This window comes from Balaenoptera ricei, chromosome 2 (assembly GCF_028023285.1).
Source record: "Balaenoptera ricei isolate mBalRic1 chromosome 2, mBalRic1.hap2, whole genome shotgun sequence".
Taxonomy (NCBI): domain Eukaryota; kingdom Metazoa; phylum Chordata; class Mammalia; order Artiodactyla; family Balaenopteridae; genus Balaenoptera; species Balaenoptera ricei.
Window position 1 is genome coordinate 71,788,363 of NC_082640.1, and position 22,195 is coordinate 71,810,557.

The following is a 22,195-nucleotide window of genomic DNA, read 5'->3' on the forward strand; positions in this document are numbered from 1 at the left end:
CAAAAATAGGTAAAAGATTTGAACATGTAATCATAAAATGAGATTTCCAAATGTCCAATAAGTACATGAAAAGATGCTTAATTTCATGACTTATCATGGAAATGCAAACTAATACCACAGTGAGATACCACTACACACCAACCAGAATGGCTCAGATGAAAAAGACATAAGGTCAAGTGTCGGCAAGGATGCAGAGCAACCAGGATTCTAATTGGAAGTAGGCGTATAAATTGGTTCAGACACTTTGGGAAACTGGCAACATCTGTTAAAGCTGATCATATGCCTACCTTATGATCTAGGAATTCCATTCCTAAGTATACACAGAATAGAAATATATTTATATTTCTATAATAGAAATACACAGAATAGAATATATTTCCCCAAAAGACAAGTACAAAAATTTTCACGGCAGGACTTCCCTGCTGGCGCAGTGGTTAAGAATCCACCTGCCAATGCAGGGGACACGGGTTCGAGCCCCGGTCCGGGAAGATCCCACGTGCCGCAGAGCAACTAAGCCCGTGTGCCACAACTACTGAGCCTGCACTCTAGAGCCTGTGAGCCACAACTACTGAAGCCTGCGAGCCTAGAGCCCGTGCTCCGCAACAAGAGAAGCCACTGCAATGAGAAGCCTGCGCACCGCGATGAAGAGTAGCCCCTGCTCCCTGCAACTAGAGAAAGCCCATGAGTAGCAATGAAGACCCAATGCAACCATAAATAAATAAATAAATAAATAAATAATAACAAAAATTTTTTTCACAGCGACATTTTCCACAACAGCCCCAAACTAAAAACAACCCAAATGTCCATCAACAACTGAAAGTAAGTAGTGTCATATTCACATTATATTCATGAAATACTGTAAAATAATGAGAATAAACAAAGTACAACTACATGCAACAACACGGATGAATTTCACTGGCATAATGTTGAACAGCTACAAGGGTATACAAACACATAAGAAAGTACATACTCTATGTTCAAAATGTGTAACACTACTCTTGAAAATTCAAGGAACTGTATGCTTATGATTTGTGCACATACTTATATTTATATTATTGTTAAATAAGACCTATTAACGAAAAACAAAAAGAAAAACTTTGGGTTTGTGACTCCTGTAGATCAGTGCCAGGAGCAGCTGAAATGCAGACTAGTTCTATACTTTAGGCAGTCTGTGCAACCTCCAGGGTGGCAGACCAGTCTAATATCTAATGCAACAGCATCTGGGGGTGGCGGCGGGGGGGTTCCTACTTTCTTCACCCATTCTTTCTCCATATTGATACTCAATTCTGGGAGATTTTTAAAATACAACAATTCTAAGGAGCAGGGTAAAAACTAAAAAGCAGAGGGGAGCTTGCTTAATGGGAAGATGCACTGTATTTCAAGTGTATTGAATGATATGGGAAAATTTTCAAAAGATGGGACTAATCAGAGTCAAATAAGAAGAAAGCAGGTTGTTCACTAAATTAGTTCAGGGTTAAAAGTTTCATTTGATTATGAGTTCAATGAGGGTAGAAAATTATTTGATAGCAGTCTTTCAGGCTTTTTTTAGACATCCTAAAAAGAAAATAGAGTACAATTTGTGGGAGGGGAGCTACTCAATTTCTCCCCGCAGCCTTTTTGTCATAGACCTTGTTGCTATGGAGAAGGCCATGAAGGCAGCAACTAAGGGAAATAAAGGCTCTGGCAGGAGTAAGCACAGGGACAGCGGTTTAAACAAAAATTCCTTATGTAATTAGCAAGTAGCAGGGCCTATAAATGACCCACTTTCCATTTTTTCCTAACCCCTAACCCTCTAAAAGTACATGGGCCTGGTTTGCCACTATAATTTAACTCAAATACAGAGAAGCCTAAATGGGCCTAACAAAGCCTAAGGCTGGCAGACAAAACACATGGCCATTTAGCAGTGCTGCCTCATGCCAGGGGGAATCAGCTACCTATCCATCCTGTCCTGGGGAAATTATCTCCAGCTGCCTAAATTATAAAGTTGATGCCCTATGATTTCTTTGTTCTGTAAAGCCTAAGGGAGATGGGATAATGAAGCAGCAGAAGAGGTAGAGAACAGCCTCTCGTTTCACAGAATAGTCAGAGACACAGAGGGGGTGTGGAGAGAGAGAAAGAGAAAGAGAGAGAGAGAGAAAATCTCACTGGTATCAAGAGGCAGCAGCAGCGACCTGCAAGCAAAGCTCTGCCTGAACTGGTCTGAAACTCCTGCTGTGGGAGAAAAAGGTTAGTTGCCAAGTTTGTTAACAGCTTCTGCCCATCATTGTTATAGCAGCTTTATCCATCAGGGCAGGGCCAGGACCTGTTTTTTCTTTTTTTAATAAATTTATTTATTTATTTATTTATGGCTGCGTTGGGTCTTCCTTGCTGCGTGCCGGCTTTCTCTGGTTGCAGTGAGCGGGAGCTACTCTTCGTTGCGGTGCGCAGGCTTCTCATTGCGGTGGCTTCTCTTGTTGTGGAGCATGGGCTCTAGGTGCGTGAGCTTCAGTAGTTGTGGCACGTGGGCTCAGTAGTTGTGGCTCACGGGCTCTAGAGCACAGGCTCAGTAGTTGTGGCGCACGGGCTTAGCTGCTCCGCAGCATGTGGGATCTTTCCGGGCCAGGGCTCAAAACCGTGTCCCTTGCATTGGCAGGCAGATTCTTAACCACTGCGCCACCAGGGAAGCCCCAGGACCTGTTCTTAGCAGTGTAAGCACTGAAATGGGAGGGTACAACATCTTCCAGCAGATCTTGCCACAACCAGTGATTAACAAAGACAGTTCCCTCTTCTGTCCCACACAAATGATCCCAGAATCATAAATATCAGAGCTGGAAGGACCACAGAGATATGCAGTCCAACCTCCTCATTTTACAAATGAGCAAACTAAACATCAGACCAGTTAGATAACCTTATCAACAGAGCAAGAGAACTCGAAGGTCTCTAATGGAGCCTTTTCCCCTTGGAATCATGTGCCAAAGCTCAATCAGCCAGGGCTAGTGATTAGACCCAGTTTATACCAGAACTATATTTATTGCCTAGGTATCACTTCCGGGGTTCATACATAAGTATCAGGAACTAAATTATTTGTTAGAGGATGGCATTAGTAACAACATAGGTCTGTCTTTGAGCCCATCTGAGAGGGTTTTGTTACTGAAATACCAAAAGAATCTCATTTGAAACAACCCTTACCTATCTGGCAAGCCTGCAGCCTGGCCAACTTAACTGCCGGACAGTCCTTTGCTGGCAGGCAGGGAGGAGGTGGGTAAGAGTGCACAAAAGAATCTCTTTCCTTTGGAGATTAGTTTATTTTGCAATTTGCAAAATGAAACTCAAAAAAGGCTGTAACTGAAATTTTTCCTTAGGGCTTCCGGATTTAAATCTGTGACAGTGGACAGGTAACATAATCCACAGGGCTGTTCAAACATGTAACTGCCCTAAGGCACCCCCTGGGAGCAAACTGCTAGGTGGAAAGAATATGTTGGCTGTTGTTTTGTGTAGAGGAGGGGCTAGGAGAAAGTAAGTGTTGATTTCCCCAATGTTTCCTTTGTGTGGCTGCCGTTGCCATGTGGTGGTCTGTTGCTATGAGATTTGTGGTGCCAGACAATGGCTGCTGGCTCTTTATGCCTGTGCTATTGGTAGAGCTGTTTCTGCAGGAGTCAGGCTAGTAAGCAATTGGCTACGCAGTGGAGAAACCCTGGTCACTGTGCACCATCCCTCTCCAGGTAAGTGCTGCCTGAGGCAAGACTGAAGGTGAAGGAGTGTTAATTATAGCCAAGGAAAAAGAAAAATCAGTAGCTGAGAACCATCTTAACTTTCCAGTACAAATACCTAAAATTAGATATTTCATAGTTCACACACGTACTTTCCTACATCACAATCACACAGAATAAACCAAGGGTAACTATCAAGGTTACCATTTCCATGAAAGATTAATGGATAGCCTCTTCCTGTTAGTGAGAAGGACAAAGACACCCACAGCTGGGATCTGTAATCAGATGAGGATGAAGAACCGCTGAGGCAGGTTCTCAGCGGAGCTACCACAGGCTAACTAACTTCCTGCTAAGCAAAACCACTGCCTATTACTCTGATAATGAGAAAACTTTGTCCCACAGACCAAAGTACAGGGCTCAACCACAGAGTTTGAAGCAGGGCCAACTGTTTTGCTAGGTAACAGGGGCCAGAGTACACAAAAGTCACCCTGGCTCTGTGTAGATGTCAGCTATTTACCCACTCTCATCCTTCTCCCATAGGTTACTCTTTCCATCTCAGAGCAAATATACACTTTTAGAGTATATGTAATTTAAATACCACCTAGCCCCTATGATATTCAACATGGTAAACCACTAGCTATATATGAATATTTAAATTTAATAAAATTTAAAATTCAGTCCCTCAGTTCCACGTGCCACATTTCAGGTGCTCAATATCATGTGTCACTAGGCTATGGTTTTGGGGAGCATATTTCCACCACAAAAAGTTCTACTGGACAGGACAGACTAACCCAAGACCCCATAAATTAGAAATCTAAGGCCAGGAGAAGTTCAGAGACTTATCCAAGATCACATGGGTAGCTAAATGCACAATCTGTTCTGGAATTCAACTCTCCAGACTCTAGTTCAGAGATATTTGTTCTGTACTACTATGCCTTTAGGGCACTATTATTCCTTAAAACAATTCATCTCAAACAGCTGCAGACACTCCTAGTTGTTGGACTAAAAATGTATACCCTGATGTGGAGATGGGGACGCATAGCCTTTCCACGTTTTTTTGTGCACACATATGACAAAACCTTTACCAAGTGCAAAAACTGAAAACTTTCTCCTCCTCACCAAATCATTAAGCTAGAATTCAGCTGTGGAGGATAAGGCCAAGCTTATCACAGAGCTTTTCATACCCTCTGGAATACAACGGAGTTGCACTCACTTCAGCTTCAAAAATGTGGCCTTATAGCACTACAACTTCTGTCTTTCTGATATTTTGGTAAAGAAGACCGGAGAAAAAGAATTTTAGAGATGTTGTAAGAGGGATTTCTACATGGAGTGGGATGGTGAACCTAGATAAATGATTATCAAAGCTTTTTTTTTTAACAGCAGAATCCTCTTCAAATATAGTTTTACAAAGGAGCTTAACATATAAATCACCCAAAAGTAGAACCGCTCTGGGTTGCATCTGGTTGGGTAGCAGAGATGGGGGCTTCAGTAGCTGTGGCACATGGGCACAGTAGTTGTGGCTCACGGGCTCTAGAGTCAGGCTCAGTAGTTGTGGTGCACAGGCTTAGTTTCTCCACGGCATGTGAGATCTTCCCGGACCAGGGCTCGAACCCGTGTCCCCTGCACTGGCAGGTGGATTCTTAACCACTGCGCCACCAGGGAAGCTCTGAAACGATTCATTTTCAAGATGCCATAGTCAACTAGTATTGGATCCACGCTGACTCCAAGGTTTAAGCCATAGATTCTAATAACTTAAAAGCTGGATATGTCCTTATTGGTCATCTAGTTCAACTATACTTAAGAGATGAGGTAACTACAGTCGAAAGAAGTTAAGGAATTTGCCCAAGGTCACACAACAATAGTGGCAGAGATATAGAGGTCTCCTGATTTTCACTCTAGGGCTCTTTCCACTATACCACAAATTCTGTCTAGAAAGCTCATTTGCTGAAGTAAAATATATCACTAGTGATGGCCTTCGACTTAGTGCTGTAGTCTAGAAAGAACCTGTAGCATTTCCTGGAATTCTTATCTAATAAGTCAGCTTTGCCTTTCTTTAAAATGCCGTAGAAGCCAGTAAGCAATTTTGCCTCAACAAAAGTATATGTTTCCAGGACCATGGGTTAAGGTAAGATTTGTGAACCAGAAATAGACTTGGAACCTGTTATTTTGATTTGAAGTGAGGTGGGACAAAGTGAAATCGGGGGAATCAGACCTCTGTATAAATGCTAAGAATACGTCTTAAAAAAGCCAAGGAAGACACTCCAGGTTATACTTGGGTCTTCTTAATAGTCCTAAGGTTGAGCCTAGTTAAGGAGGATCTCTGTAGTGCTGGCTGAATCACGAACAGTCTAAAAAGGAGATGGGATCTGCAGGAATTTCAAAATGCCTCCAAGGCAAGGTTTACAGTGAGAGATAGGAAAGAAAGCAACAATGCAGGACGGGTAAGCAAAGAAATCAGGAAGAATTGAGGTCATGACCCCTACACCTGTTCTCAGCAAGGTGGCTCAGTTCTATAGGAACCGCAGGATCCTCCATTCCCCTCAGAGGCCAAGCATTCACAGCTTCTCTCTAAGCCGTAAGGGTTTTTCAGTTTGAAGACAGTAGTTTGCCAGGCAAAGAGACAGAAAGTATAAAAAGTTGGGGTAGCAGACAAAAAAACCTAGAAGGCTGGAAGGATTTTTTTAAAAAGTATCTGTATGTAGTTCTTATCATTAACTTGAAAACTGACTCAGTACACTAGATCTTACAGATCTGCGGAGAATGATCTTTGCAGGAAATCTCTGTTTAAAGATGAAAAGGAATGTGAACCAGTTCTGATCCTAATTCAGAACTTTGCCCACAGACAGTTCAGGTGAAGGCCCTCTGGGACGGCCAGAAAGCAAAGTAGAGTATATCATTGCAGAACAGTTCTCTTTCCCTTGGGATGAAAGAAAAAGAAAAGAGAGGTAATAAGCCCTGAAATACAACATGATAGGTGGGAGAAAATATGGTATTAAATGTAGAGGACTAACATCTTACAGGTTTAAATAAGTTAGAGTGATCTTAAACTTGGTGAAAGTAATATTTATTCTGAGTTTCAGAGAAGGTATAGAATTCTGGAAAGTATTTGATTTTATAGTATCTATTAGATATATATTAACATAGATCCAGAAATGACAATGAGATGGTGTAAGCATCCATTCATTCAAATAAATATTTGTGAGGGCCTACTATAGATGCCAGCCATTAAGTACTGGGGATATAATGGTGAGCAAAACACAGTCTCTGAGCTCACGGAACTTTTGGAACAGTGGAAGAGATAGACATTAACAGAAAAATACAATTATATACAAAATTGCAAATTGTGATAAGTGCTGGGAAATAAAGTACAGGGTGCATTGAAAGTGTGTAACAGGGGAACTTGGTGATAGGCTGCCAGTGACAACCAGAAAGTCTTTCAGAGCAAACAATTAAAAAAAAAAAAAAAAAAATCTATGCTAACATCCCCCTGGAAGGGAGGGAGAACAGGAATCCTCAGATTAAAAGGTAACCATTGTTCTCAGGAGAGTGAAAGGGTTATTAGCCTCACTCTCAGAGTTTTTATCAGGTTCACATACATAAAAAGCATACTGCCCTTGGAGAAAGTCACTACCATAAAGATGGGAAGAATACAGTAAATTGGCAGAAAATTGATGTTTTCTATCTTCAATATATTGAAGCAAGAGGCCCTGAAGTTTGCTTGGTGGCACAGAGCTGTGATCTGGATATGTTTGTCGTTCCAACAGACTCTGGCTGTTTAGATATTTGGCCACAGGCAGATGAGATTTTTAAAATCAGAGATAGCCACTTGTGATTTCCAGACTGTATATTGTATACACACATACAGAGTCAACCTCTAGGTCAACCTGTCTCTTTACTGTCTCTGCATCAGTTTCTAACACAATAGGATTATTTTCTTTTTCTTTTTGCATTATGGTCTCAGGCACACAATAAAACCTTATCAGCAATGTTATTCTGAAAGCTGAAACTTTACTATATTGCTAACAACGAGAGAGCCAAGAACACAGAATTCTTAACCTGTATCACATCAGCACCTACTGCATGGAAAACCTTAAATAAATACTGGATCACAGCAAAATATTCAGAGAGGCAGACTGGTTTTTATTGAAATGACTAGAATGAAGTGCCTGAATTTCCACAGGCAGACTGATAAGATTGCTTATGATCATCAGAGATAATTAGCTGTGCTCCTCTGGGCCTCTAAACTCCTCAGAGTGGGGACGCTTTGAAAGCCTGGTTACTAATGCAGAGACATGATGGGACTCTGAGGACCAGCCTCTCTAACCACATATTCTTTCACAAGGACTTGGATTCTTTATAAAAAGAAGGTATACTGAAATCAGATCGCCGCAGATGGTACCAAGGGATCTGAAATACCTGGTTAAGTCCCTTTGCACCCCTAATTTTTCAGGTTTACAAACTTTCAAAGCAGAAGAGATTCTGTTCTCAGGGGCAAGTAGAACACACAAGAAGTCTGGATGGTAGCCTTGGGCAGCAGCACCCTACAGTGAGCCAACTGCTTAGTGGATACCTGAAAACAAGACCATGTAAACAGCTCCCTGTTGCCTGGGCCTATAAAATCTGTACTAAGTGACAGATGCGTAAAGCGGCGTGGGTGGCTGGGCAATGAGGCAACCAGTGGGAAGGAGGTGGCTGCACCTCCAGGTGCTAAAAAAGGCAAGAGTTGCATATCCAGTGAGCCAACTAAGTCAACTTAGGGGTGACTGTTTTCCATTTTCTTGACTCCCACGGCTGCCCTTTTATTACTTTTTCTCTTCAAGCCTGACCCAAAAGTTCATTTATATTCATATTCTCCCATATAAAATGACAGGGAAATGGAGAGTACAGACACAGTTTGAATTACTGCATGGCCAGCACCTATCAAATGACTGCTTAAGTACCAGGGCCAACACCGTTGAAGGGGAGATAATTAATTTAAAAAACTGGCAATCTCTAGAAGCTAGGCAATTTTACAGACAAGTTTGCTATAATCCTCTGGGTAGGTATCCCCAGCAAACTATGGTCATTTGGACTCCTAATAAATACTCGGTATTATTTATAACAATAAGCCCCCTGTTGACAGAAGCAGGTTGAGAAGGGATGGGAAAGCCACACATAGCACTTACCATCTTCTGTTTCCTGCCACACGATGCCCTCAAGGTTGACGCTTGTCCCAGGTTCGCAGGGGCCCAGGCACTCGGGCTCTGTGGCCAGAGCCACATCACATGTGTTGACCCCAACTGATCGGGTACGAACCATGATCTGCTCACAGGGGGATGCGATGTCATTATTGGCCACTGGCACCAAAAGGTGCAGTGGCAGCACTGCTGGTGTGGAGACAGGGGACTCCATCTGTGGGGGAAGAGAAAGTAGTAGCTGAGTTACAAGGAAGATATTTATAGGAAATAACTTCTCTGTATTTAATCTAGTCCTACATCCTTTCCTGCCAGAGTGCAGAGGGCTTTAAATATAAGACTTTGGTCCTCACTTTCAAGTTCTAGCTCATGACACCATTACAAATCTAAGTGGTTTAGATGAGTGCACCCTGGACTAGGAGAAGCTCTATTTCTTATTAACAATCCTCCTCATAAACTGTGCTTGGCTAAAAGTGTATTAAAAAACTTGTCTCATTTAAAAATCTCTAGTGAAAGAGAATCAGGGCCAGACTTCAATAGCAAGGGAGCACACAGATTGATGAGAAAGAAAAGGCTCAGCTTCTGAGGCATGTTCTACTGCTACCACTTTGCTTCCCTCCAATCTATCATTCAACAAATAATACATTAATCAGGTATAAAATCCAAGAATACGGTAGGATTAAAGAAGGGGAGAAATATCCAGATCCTAGGAATGCCACTTCAGGAAGACTAGAGCTTTAATTCATCTTTGGGTAGAAGGAAATCTACTTAAAAGTTACAGGAGGGGGCTTCCCTGGTGGCGCAGTGGTTGGGAGTCTGCCTGCCGGTGCGGGGCGCACGGGTTCGAGCCCTGGTCTGGGAGGATCCCACATGCCGCGGAGCAACTGGGCCCGTGAGCCACAATTTAAAAAAAAAAAAAAAAAAAAGTTACAGGAGGGCTGGGAGCAACCTGTCGGGGGTTTCTAACCCACAGAGATTATAACAGCGATTGGTTAATGAGAATGGCATTTCGGAGTGTGAATCTAACATCAAGTGTACGTGTAAGAAACAGGAGTTACTGTTACTATCCAGAAACCAATCTATAGCAGTCTATAGTCAAACACAAGAACCAGCAATCTATCTCAAAAAACTAGACCCTCTCACAAGAATGCAATTACTTAGATTCCAAGAAGAAAGCAACACATCTAGAGTTAAAAGAAAAATTGTAATAAAAAGCAATAATCCCTTAATTCTTTAAACCCCAGCATTTATCAGGTTGACAAAGTACCAACTCTGAGTCAATATTGCCTACACCCTAACTAAACAGTGTCTGGAATATGCAAAGGCACTCAATACACACACTGACTGATCTTCCCTAAAGATTAAGTATGATACCAATCAGAAGACCTAGAAAATAAGAGTCAAGGATTGGGACCCTCTTTCCCTTGTGAAAGATAGGTTGAATGTACTCCTTCAACAGACCCACACTGAAAGCAAGGCACACATGCACCCATAATCCAAGCTGCTGGACAGCTCTGCAACAGAACTCTGGTTCTGAAATAGTTTACTGCATGACCACCACTCTATCTATACTCCATCTCCCTCCTTTTAAACACATACATGCACGCACGCACACACACACACACACACCTACACCTTCCTGGCCTCGAACACTACCCTGGAAGCTGAGATCTGGGTACTGCATCCATTCTCTACAGGTAGCTCTCTGACTTCTTGGCTTACAAGTCAAGTGATGGTATTTGCAGACCATCACCATCAGAGTCCACAGAATGCTAGAACACTGATTCTGATCAATTCTGGTCCCTGAAAAGCTGCCAAAACCTTATCCTTATCTGTTTGTTGTTACACACATCCACCCTGTACTTCCCTAACTCCACCCTTTTCATAAAATGGAAGTGGAAGCCTGTCTAATGAATCTTCTGCATCATGGTAAATGCCAAAAGGCATTTTTGGTCTTTTGTACTCTTGAAAATCAGGCATTTATAATCCAGTTTGGAAAACTTCTTGGGATGTGGTAGATGCCTGAAAAACCCTTTAAAATTTCTAAGCACAGGGCTTCCCTGGTGGCGCAGCGGTTGAGAGTCTACCTGCCAATGCAGGGGACATGGGTTTGAGCCCTGGTCTGGGAGGATCCCACATGCCGCGGAGCAACTAGGCCCGTGAGCCACAACTACTGAGCCTGTGCATCTGGAGCCTGTGCTCTGCAACAAGAGAGGCCGCGACAGTGAGAGGCCCGCGCACTGCGATGAAGAGTGGCCCCCACTCGCCGCCAACTAGAGAAAGCCCTCGCACAGAAACGAAGACCCAACACAGCCAAAAATAAATATTTAAAAAAAAAAAATTTTTTTTTTAAATTTCTAAGCACAGATTTGAAGGTGAAAACAACAGAAAAAATAAACTGGATTTCCTACTACTCCTGTGTAGAGCTGGACTCTGGCTCTAATCATTAAGTCCTCTCAGGAATGCTATAAGAAGGTGGTTCATTAACTCTTTGGAAAGAAAGTTTCCTGGAGATTTTACCCGTGAGAGTTACTAGAAAGGGGAAATCAGAGACAGAGTATACAAACCATCTTTACTCTTAGCCTCACCTCTGTTTCTTGGTTCTTTCTCTTGGGGAAGAACTAAGACAGAAGCAACTTCACAGTTAGTATGTGCATTTCCTTTGCTTAAGAGTTTGTTCCCTTTTCTATACCTTTCTTCTACTAGCAAGAGAAATTCCTGCAAAGTCCTCTTTCTTGGACAAAGAAATTGGCCTGAACCTTTTAGGTCACTCCTGTGAACTTTCTGATTGCCTCGCTTGAGCAAGTCCTATTGCCAACCTGTCCCATCGTTGAGGCAGCAATCCTAATCAGAGAAGGCGGTAAGTCCCCAGGGAGTCACCTACACACTCTGCCATCAACGACAGCTCTTTTCTGTAAGTGGTTTCATTTCCTGTTAGGTTATTCAGTGCTGCTGGGAGGCCAGGGAAAAGATAAGCTGCTAATATCTAGACAAGCTAAGCTCCCAATTCTATACTAACAGACCCAGAAAACAACATCTAAGATATAAGTACAAAACACCACTGTTGCATTCAAGCAGCTTGTCAAATTAAACCCCGCGGTAGAACATCTGAAGAGAAGAAACTTAGCTGAACTGATCACTAATAATAACAGAACTAATACACATGAGGAGCTGATTAACCTGTGTATGCATCAAACCACCCTTACTGATCAGAGTTAAGTTACTGGAGTTCAGGATCTCTGTTTGTGTGAGGATGACTTTATTTAACTATCTGATTAGTTAAACGAGATTTCTGAGGGTGAGAAGTGAGGAAATCTACCTATGGATGTGGAACTACTGTTCAGTTTCCTTCTACTTTGCAAAAAAAATCTAAGGAGCAGCACAATAATGTTTAATTACAGCTCTAGCTCTGCTAATTACTGTTTGGTCACATCTATAATCTACATTAAGCCATAGTGCATAATAAGCAGCTCTGTGATATTCATCTAATAACCTAGGTGGCTTTGTGGGATTTCAAATTCTACTATTCATCGGAACAAACATAGCTTCATTTAACACTCTCCAGGAGAGGATAAAAATAAAAAAAGGACTCATTTTGCCATCTTTCCTGTAATGCCTAGGATATAAGAGCAGGGATTGTCAAAAAGAGACTGATGCCAGCAGGGAAAATAAGCAATAGAAATATGAAAAGTTAAGGTCATTAAATACCTTAACAACTATGACAATGATAAAAGCTGGGCCAATTCTCAGATTCTGAAATGCTAAGAAGTGCCACCATGGCTCCTGGAGCTCACTGAAATGGGAAGGTAAACAACAAAACAAAACAAAACCTGAAAAGAGACAGAGAATTTAAAGATGGAGATCTCTGAAGTTTCCCAATATTTCATGTCCTTTATTTTTAAATGATACTTCTTTTCAATTCACCTTTAGATATTAGTCTAATAGCACCTACTAGGGGTCTGAGTGTTGATAGGCAGGTGACACAAAAATGAGGACTAGAGAGAATAAAGACAAGCCAGAGCCATTAATCTCCCCACAATAAGCAATTATACACTGACTTCAGCTGCCTCCCATACTTGAGAGGCACTAATGGAGGAAAAAAATTTCAAGGCTGCAACATAATTTTAAGGGTAGAAAATGTAGCAAAGAAATATTTGGGACAGACTCTCCTCTTCACAAATATGAGTCTGATATCTTTACCTTCACAGTCAAAAGGCAGAAAAGGAGCTGGTTTGACTGATAACTGCGGTAGCTCTAAGAAACTCCCTTTTATCCAAGAGTGAAAGATTACTGGGGATCATGGTTAGATGAATGTTCACATTTATCAGGAAAGACTGTGCAGAAAGTAGAATGTCATCAAATATACTAAATACTATATTAATAAGAAGTTCTCTTTCTTCAATATTTCCAAAGATCCTTCAAGATTTTATAGTGACTCGGCATCAGCAACACTAACAGTAATATACGATCTTGATTCATGGACAAAATATAAGTACTCACCCTGATGTATTATAGTAAACTTGATTTGCTCACAAAGTTTTTATTGTGGTTATTAAAAAAAAAAGGTAATTTAAAAAATCCCATTTATCAGTTTATTGTGTTATTTATATTTCTCTCAAATTAAAACACGGAATAAAACCCTCAATTGTTTGAACTGCCTTCTGTTGATTGCCAATTTGAGACAAAATAAGTTCACTGTATTCTTTTTTAATAACTTAGGATTATTTTTGCTTATTCTGAAAGATCCTTATTATGAGAGGCTGGAGGGTGGAAATCATGGAATGACTGAAGATGGAGGCAGGAATCCGAATTCTTCCTCTCCGTGAAGCTCTTGTCAGAAAGCAACAGAATATTCCGAGTAAATCCCCAAACAGCTTAACATTTAACTACTAGTGAAGGAGGAAATCAGCTCCTTTTCAAACACTAAGTACCTTTCCAAGTGCCTCTCCAAGAAAAAAGGAAGGAAGGGAGGAAAGAAGGGAGGGAGGGAGGGAGGAAGGAAAGAAGGAGAGGGGAGAGGAGGGGAGAGGGGGAAAACGAGGCTTGCTGGTTTCCTGAGCTTCCAGATTTCACTTGGGCTGCTTTGAAGAAGAATTTGGTTGTAACTCTGGTTACTTTCCCAGACATTTTGTAGTAGAAGACAAGGAGGTAAAAGAGAAAAAGAAAGACGTGGTAGCTGGCACCATAGCCAAACATCAAACAGTTCTTCAAAGCTACATATTCTATTATTCAAAGAAGACTTACTTTAGCATTCAGTTTTAACCAATCATCAGCTGGTCAAGATCAGCAGTGAAGGCTATTCCAGTGTGTACTACAAAATGCAAGTGCAGTGAACGCATAATTTAAAGACTACAGATTAGCCATAGGGAGGTCTCCGAGATGATCCCTATAGAGTCTCAGGCTCACACCCTAAAGACTCTTCTGGTAAAGAGAAGGAGATGGCAGATCAAAAGATCCTAATATTCAAGCCTGTCTAAAACTCCCAATGTGTGGGACTGAGTAAATTATGCTGGAAATTGAACAAAAGAAAAAATCTCATAAGCAAAATCAATGCACAACATAAATCACATGGCAGTGTCCAATACTGTGCAAAGGTTTTTGCTGAATGAAGCATCTCTTTTGCTCTTCCAAGTCTTCTCACTCTACAGTCTCCTGCCTGCTTGAAATGCACCACATTTGCCTTCAGCAAAACTATTAACTTTGTAGCTGATGAACAACCATAGGGACCTAAGTACTACCTACCTCTGAAACTGACTACATTTTTTTTCCACACAAGGTTGATGATACCTCCTCCCATTCCTACATTGTTCCAAAGGAAGCACTAGAATTAGCTCTCAAGAATAAAGAATTTGAGAAAAATTCATTCTTTGGCTGCAACTACTTCCTCTCCTGAACACGCTTCTTACCTCCTTTTACATACTCATTTCCTAAAAACGGCACGGCTGTAACGTGTCTTCTCTACTCCATCCTCTTTCCCCTTAAGGAAAGTAAACACAACTGCAAGTTAAAGCCTTTCTCTGAATCATTCAGAATCACAGATGTCAAAAGAAAAGTCTCAACATATCCTCCAACATGGATGGACGAACTGTACTTATGAACCTAATCATCATTCGTATTGATGGTCCTATGAGAAAACACGAGCATTTTAATTGAGACATCACAAACCACATCTTGCTCTGCAGCAGCTTGGGAAGGAGAAATGCGAATGATTCTCCCTGCTTTAAGCCAGCTGTTCTTCACCTTCCAGGTCTTGGGAACCCAGATTTAAAAATTGAGAACCTTACACAGCTTTTATTTATGTAGGCTATATCTATTGATATTCACTGTGTTAGAAATTAAAACTGAAAGATTTTAGTACGTACTAATTAACTAATTTAAAACAACTAACAATTTTGAAGTGACAATATTAGAGACACAGAGAACAGACTAGCAGTGGCCAGGGATAAGGGTTGGTGGGAGGAGGAAGGAAGGTGGGTGTAGTGAGGAAAGGGCAACACAGGGATCCCTGCAGTGATTGAACTGTACCTTGACTATGTGGTAGATACCCAGACTAGACATGTGATAACATTGATAACGAAGACCAACGCAGCCAAAAAATAAATGAATAAATTTATTAAAAAAAAAACAAAAGAAAACTGGTCTCACACAGATATGTATGTCCTTTTCAGATAATTGTGGATATTCTCCTTTGATGTGACCCCAAAACGCAAAGAGTAATAGTTCTTTTTATTTTTTAATATTTATTTTATTTATTTGGCTGCGTGGGGTCTTAGTTGCGGCACGCGGGATCTTCGTTGTGGCATGTGGAATCTTTTAGTTGCGGGATGTGGGATCTAGTTCCCTGACCAGGGATCGAACCCAGGCTCCCTGCATTGGGAAGCACGGAGTCTTAGCCACTGGACCACCAGGGAAGTCCCAATGAGTGATAGTTCTTAAAAGTTATTGACAATGTGGAATCTGAAACTTTTTGTACTCTGTTAGATTACAATCCATTGGTCTAGCTTGCACTTGGAATGTTTCTTTAACTGCATGATTTTTTTTTTTTAACATCATGCATTAGTCATTTGGAAAATACTGGTTCACTGAGTTAGACAGCTCTTTCAAATATTGACATATTCCATTAATATTGAAAAGTGTTATTTGTTAATATTGTCTCTGAGCTTATCAGAAAGGTCTTTAAAATACTGGTAAGGTGTCAAACTCATAGTGGGGTAGATACAAATTTTCCAAAATTGTAATGTTAGCTTGAAGGCTCAAATTTTATCATTAACAACAAATAACTGTCAGTTGTTGTCCTTGGAATAATAGGCTTGTTACCAACCAGCGTTCTTGGCCTTCTCTAATCAGTAGAAATTGATAAGATGCAAGACAAGGAATTCAGGCAAGGCTTCACTGGGGCTCCTGCTGCAGCAGGAGAGAGCAAAAACAAGTAGCAAGTTCCCTGGCTTGCTCACTGAGGCAGGGCGATCTGGTTCTTTATATGGGGTAACGGTAGGGGTGGGTCCGGGGGTTGGGCCAGAGGGGTAGTTTAGGTGGTCTGTCCACCACTTTGGTGGTGTTGTGTGCAGGGGGCATGCACAATATCTTGCTTTTGCTCCTGGTACCCTGTTTTTTTGCTCTTGCCTCTTCAGAAGTGGCAGTTGAGTTTTTGGTCTTTTTGTATCTTGTTTTCCATAATTTGCCCCAACTGGGCATGCACAAAGCTATTTTTAGTCCCATATAGTTTCTTGGTATTTTGTTGCTGGAGGAGACAGGTGCAAGCACTGCAGCAAAGGGTCCCTGGTCCCAGCCTGTCTCAGACTTATTTCATTCATTTTCAAGAAAATGTCTGCTAAATACCCAAGTCTGAATAACTATCATTTGTTAGTTGTTCTCTCAAGTAAAAATGGCATTTCATGAAAAAACTGTCTAGTTCAGCTTGCAACTCAATTGCACAAGCGCTGTTCCTAGAGACAAACAGGATGCAGAAGAAGTGCTTTATGTGTACTTCCCATTTTGCTACATAGAATATAAAATGACATGTACTCAAAGGTCAGGATTTAATAAGCTAATAATTGTTACTGCTTTATTAAAGATATTTTAAAGTGAAACTAGCTATATAAAAATGTTTACCTTTTACTGTGAGGGCACAGCAGTTAAGAATGTTATGGCTACTAGTACAATTTGGTGCCATTGATTTGACTCCTGCCAAGATGTCAGCCATTTTACCTACCATTGCTTTTGCACCATCAGTGCAAATGTCAACAGAGTGAAAAAGGCAAGTGTCTTAGTATTATTATGAGAATAGTTTTGACCTGGCAGGACCTCTGAAAAGGTCTCAGAGATACTTCGGGGTCTGAGTGCTATATTTTGAGAATTAATCAAGTTTCATGTTCTGGGATTGGGTAAGTGATCAGCTTCTCCAGAAGCATATGCCATCTGATTCCTATACAAAACTGGGATTCTGGTAGCAAGGAAGTTGAGGGAGGCTGCCTGTTCAGTAGGCAAACAACAGTGTCTGCCACAACAGGGCAGTTTGGAAAGACAGTGAAGGAAAAAGAGACACAAAGGCAGGGAAAATTATTAGCAAGAGTGGAGTAGGAAAGACAGCTCCTAAGATCCAGACTAAGGATCTTTTAACTAAGGGATGTTCACAAGTTAGGTATTAATAAATTTCAGCAATTGAGTAATGAGTGAGTATTTTAAAAATTTGGGAGAATAAAGCGCTCAGTTAATTGTTTATAAAACGGACAAAAGAATGATGGTCATTAACTACTAATAAAATTGATCCTTACCCTTGTGGGCGGAGGGGGAATCACTCTCTCTAGTGCCTATTTGTTCTCAAATTGCTAAGCATAAGACTTCTCTGAAATTGTAATTTAGCAGTTCAGAAATTAAACATGGCTTATCTAAAAGAAATTTTAAAATGGGCCCCTTAATTAACCAGAAGCCATCACTTCCTACAGAAGTCTTCCTTGTCTTTGCTACTTAAGCTAAGGTATAGAGATAAAACTTCAAAGTGGTATGAAGGGTGTTGTACAGTCTGAGTTAACTCCTGATTATGGACACCTTAGCACTACTGAACCAAGTGGGAAATGGCCATCTGCTTAGATATGCTTCAATGCCCAAGTGTCTCCTAGGTGACTTTGTGTTCTATAATATAAGGTCACAGAATATCAACTGATTCTGTATAACTTCCACATAAGACCTACAGATTTGACAGGAAACAATGGGTGATTCCAATGAGAGGTCATTCTGTCTAAACAAAGCACCTTAAGCAGCAAAGCTATTTGGGTTCCTAGAGAGCATGTGCAAGACAAAATTATAAAATCGCATCATAGTGTGGAAAAACCTTCAAGATCATCTAACTAAACTAACCTAACCACTCAAGGGTGAAATCTTTTCTATAATAGGTAGTCATAAAACCCCTATTTGGGGACTTTCCTGGTGGCACAGTGGTTAAGACTCTGTGCTCCCAATGCATGGGGCCCGGGTTTGATCCCTGGTCAGGGAACTAGATCCCACATGCATGCTGCAACTAAGAGTTCACATGCCACAACTTAGGAGCCCGCCTGCCGCAACTAAGACCTGGCGCAACCAAATAAACAAATAAATAAATATTTAAAAAATAAATAAAAAATAAAAATAGGGCTTCCCTGGTGGCACAGTGGTTAAGAATCTGCCTGCCAGTGCAGGAGACACGGGTTCGAGCCCTGGTCCAGGAGGATCCCACATGCCGCGGAGCAACTAAGCCCGTGCGCCAAAACTACTGAGCCTGCGCTCTAGAGCCTGCGAGCCACAACTACTGAGCCCGCGTGCCACAACTACTGAAGCCCGTGCACCTGGAGGCCATGCTCTGCAACAAGAGAAGTCACGCTCTGCAACAAGAGAAGCCACCGCAATGAGAAGCCTGTGCACCACAATGAAGCGTAGCCCCCGCTCGCCACAACTAGAGAAAAGCTTGCGCACAGCAACGAAGACCCAATGCAGCCAAAAATAAATATATAAATACATAAGTTTTTAAAAAATAATAAAATAAAAATAAAACCCCTATCTGAACTTTATCCACCCCGCCCTAACCCTGTGGTGAGAAAATAACCCTTACTTTACTGGGTGGCTTAAAAGATTAAATTCTTTAACGTATGTCAAGGGCCTAGCAATATGTCTACAGTATTCTGGCAATCTCAAATGGTAGCCATTATTAGTTACTCTAAGAGTCAAGTCACTCTTGAAAGCTCATACTGAATTTCATAGCCATTAAAACTCCCTAAATCTTTTCTGCTCAAACTTTGAAAACATTCTCTTCCACCTCTGACCCCCACCACCACCACCAGTTTCCTTTCCCAGAAGCAATCAACCCAATGCATATGTATTTGCTTGTTTATATGTACCTTCCCTTCATTCTTTTTACACAAATGACAGTGCACTACATACACTGTTCCGTACCTTATTTCTTCATGTAATAAAAATGGAGGTAACTGTTTTAAACTTTAAATGCTCATCATCCTAAAAGACAGACTGGATGAAATCTCAGCTCTGTAAAAACATCAGGGGTACCTATATTTCATACGGTCATTGTAGCAATTAACTGAATACGAAGTGCTTAGTGTATAGTGCCCAAGACACAGTAAAAGTTCAATAAATATTAGCCAATAACAATAATGATAATAATAGTAATAACAACAATATCTTACAATTTAATTCTATCTTTCAGTCTTTTATGACATTGTCAATCTCTATTCAGACATTCAGTACTTGAACTATCCATCTGCAGTGGTTCATTCTAGTATAGTTTTGACTTCATTATGTCTTCCCTTCTTCTGGTAGAGGAATTTCTCTTTCCTGTGGGAAATCCATTCCCCCGACTTCATTCCACTATAGGAGTGGGCCCAACTCTACTCAGACTACGTGGAATAGGTTCTCCACAGGCTACAGAGATTCTTTCTTCCCCTGGTCCCTTAAGCTGGAAGGACTAATTAAACCTGGAACTGCTAGTGGCCATTTTCCCTAACACTTGAGAAGGCTTGTCTAAGAATAAAGCCAATTCAGGGGAAGTAGAATAGAAATGAGCAAAGATAGAACCCCAAAGACATTATTTGAGCCCCTGCCGGAAACGAATAAACTCCATTGGTGAGAACCTACAAATTCCTCGTTTGCTTAAACTAGCTTGAGCCAGGTTTCCATCACAACTGAAAAAGTCCTGACCACTACATATCACCCACAAATTTATATGCATACTTTCTATTTAGTCACAAGTTATAATGAAAATGTTGAACAAGACTGGATCAATGGCAGAGTCTTGTGGTATACTAACCTAGCTAACATCTAGTGATCAATACTCTTTAAATATAGCTCTTCAGCCAACTATAAAGTCACCCAACTGAATCACCATCCAGTCCATATTTCACTGACATGTCATCAAGAATATCATAAAAGGCTTTTTCAAATATCTTGAAGAAATCAAGGCACTCCAATCTACCCACCCAAAAACTCTATTGGGAAAAGAGAGAAAGTTTAGAGTGTCATGTTTTAGAACTTAATTTGGTTTCTAATAAGCATTATTTTTCCGGATTCCTTTCTTCATTCAGAAACATTAAATACTTACTATAATCTAAGCACTGTATTATGGCAAGTGATGAATCTTAATATGGTCCCTGTCCCTAGGTCTGGGCAGGTAAACAAATGTGAACAAGTAATTAAAGAAGTATCATAAAGGATGTAAAAGAAGTACAAAGGTGGCAAAATCACTTGTGTACACCTGGGAGAGAGGCAGGTGACGTTTCAGCTGAGTCTTAGAAATAAGTTCAACAGGAAGATAAGGAAAATTAGGTTATTTTAGTCAGATATAATACCAAATACATGGCCTGAGAGGGAACCACAATAGTTTGGCATGGAGGGAATGGTCAAGTGGTGGGAGATTACATGTCATGCTAAAGAAGGTCACTGTGGAGTTTTAAGCAGGAAAGTGATATGATCCAATAAGGTTTTTAAATGATAGAAGCAAACTTCAATTACTGCTTACTGTGTATGTGTGTCAAGCACTTTTCAAAGCATTTTATATGTATTCCTCAAAATGACCCTCTGAGGTAATTAACATTGTATCTCCTTTTAAAGATGAATATACGAAAGCTATATGGGCTAGGTAAGTTGGCCAAGGTCATACAGCTACCAAGTGATAAAACTGGGATTCAAACTCAGGCAATTTGGCTCTAGAACCCATGCAATTATAAAGAAGTGAGAACCCAAACTGAATGGTGTCACAAGAAGTCAAGGGAAAATGAAGTTTCAAGAAGAAAATGGGCTGCTGTTATGCAAGCTGAAATTGCAGGAAAGGGTAAGGCACAGAAGCTAAATTGCACTGGCTAAGGGAAAGCATCAAGAGGTGAAGGAAAGATAGTCAGAAGTTATTGTGTGTCTACCGTGTACTAGAGTTATCTTAGTAAATCTCCTATACCCCTATGAAGCAGATGATGCTTTGTTTGATAGAAAATAAACAAAGCCCCATGAAGGTTAATTCATTTGTCCATAATGACCAGTTACTAAGTGGCAGGGCCAGGATTTGAACCAAGGTATGCCTAACTCTAAAGCTTGTGCTCTTTTCCATTATACCATGCTACTCCAAAAAACCTTAGGCATGACCAGGAAGAAGAGTGCAAGTACTTCACAAACTATCTGTTTAACATTTTGTTCTAGGATTTCGCTAAAGTTCAATGTTGTTTGATGGTCTACAATTTTGAAAATTTGGACATTTGCCTGTCTGCAGTCTTATGGTTCTCTCCCATCTACCAGGATTCCCTAGACAAAAGGATCTCTGACTACATGTGCAAACTCTTTCAATATTTTCCAATGTGATTAATTTGGATTTAGACACTTGAACTCTGTCAAAAATAGAGGTGCTTTGTCAAAGAGGAAAGGAGGTGGTTGCTATTTAGAATTTGGTAAAGCAAACTCATCTTTTATAAAAAGAACAAAGGTTGTTCAAGAGTTTTTAATCTGTTTTTTAGATCTGAATTTGCACATTTGTTTTGGTAAATCCCTGATTTCATACAATGATTTTTTTGCTTCAAGTTGCATCATAATATGGTTCTGATTTTCCAGTACAAATATCCTTTGAAGTGGAACTGAAACACCTATCATAATGCAGTTAAGCCTTGCTAAACTATGTTTCACTTTTCAACAATTCCTTAGCTTAGCTCTTCTAATATAGACCAACAAAAGTGAAAATACCAAATAACAACACTATATGAAATTTAGAATTTTGTACAACATACTTAACATACAGGGCTCACAAAATCTTATAGAAATTGAGAGGGGCACTTCATCTTTCAAGGGCCAGTAAAGTTAAGCTTCCTA

At 40.6% G+C, this 22,195-nt stretch overlaps 1 protein-coding gene across 7 annotated transcripts in view; it reads right to left on the reverse strand.

Moving 5' to 3' along the window:
• The window catches only part of ZNF609 (zinc finger protein 609), a 224,126-nt gene that overhangs the window by 53,063 nt on the left and 148,868 nt on the right, over positions 1–22,195 (reverse strand). For all 7 annotated transcript variants that reach the window (XM_059913039.1, XM_059913037.1, XM_059913036.1 and 4 more), the window contains one exon: positions 8,855–9,080. In XM_059913039.1, coding sequence (XP_059769022.1) covers positions 8,855–9,080 — 226 coding nt within the window. The remainder of the gene's footprint in view (positions 1–8,854; positions 9,081–22,195) is intronic.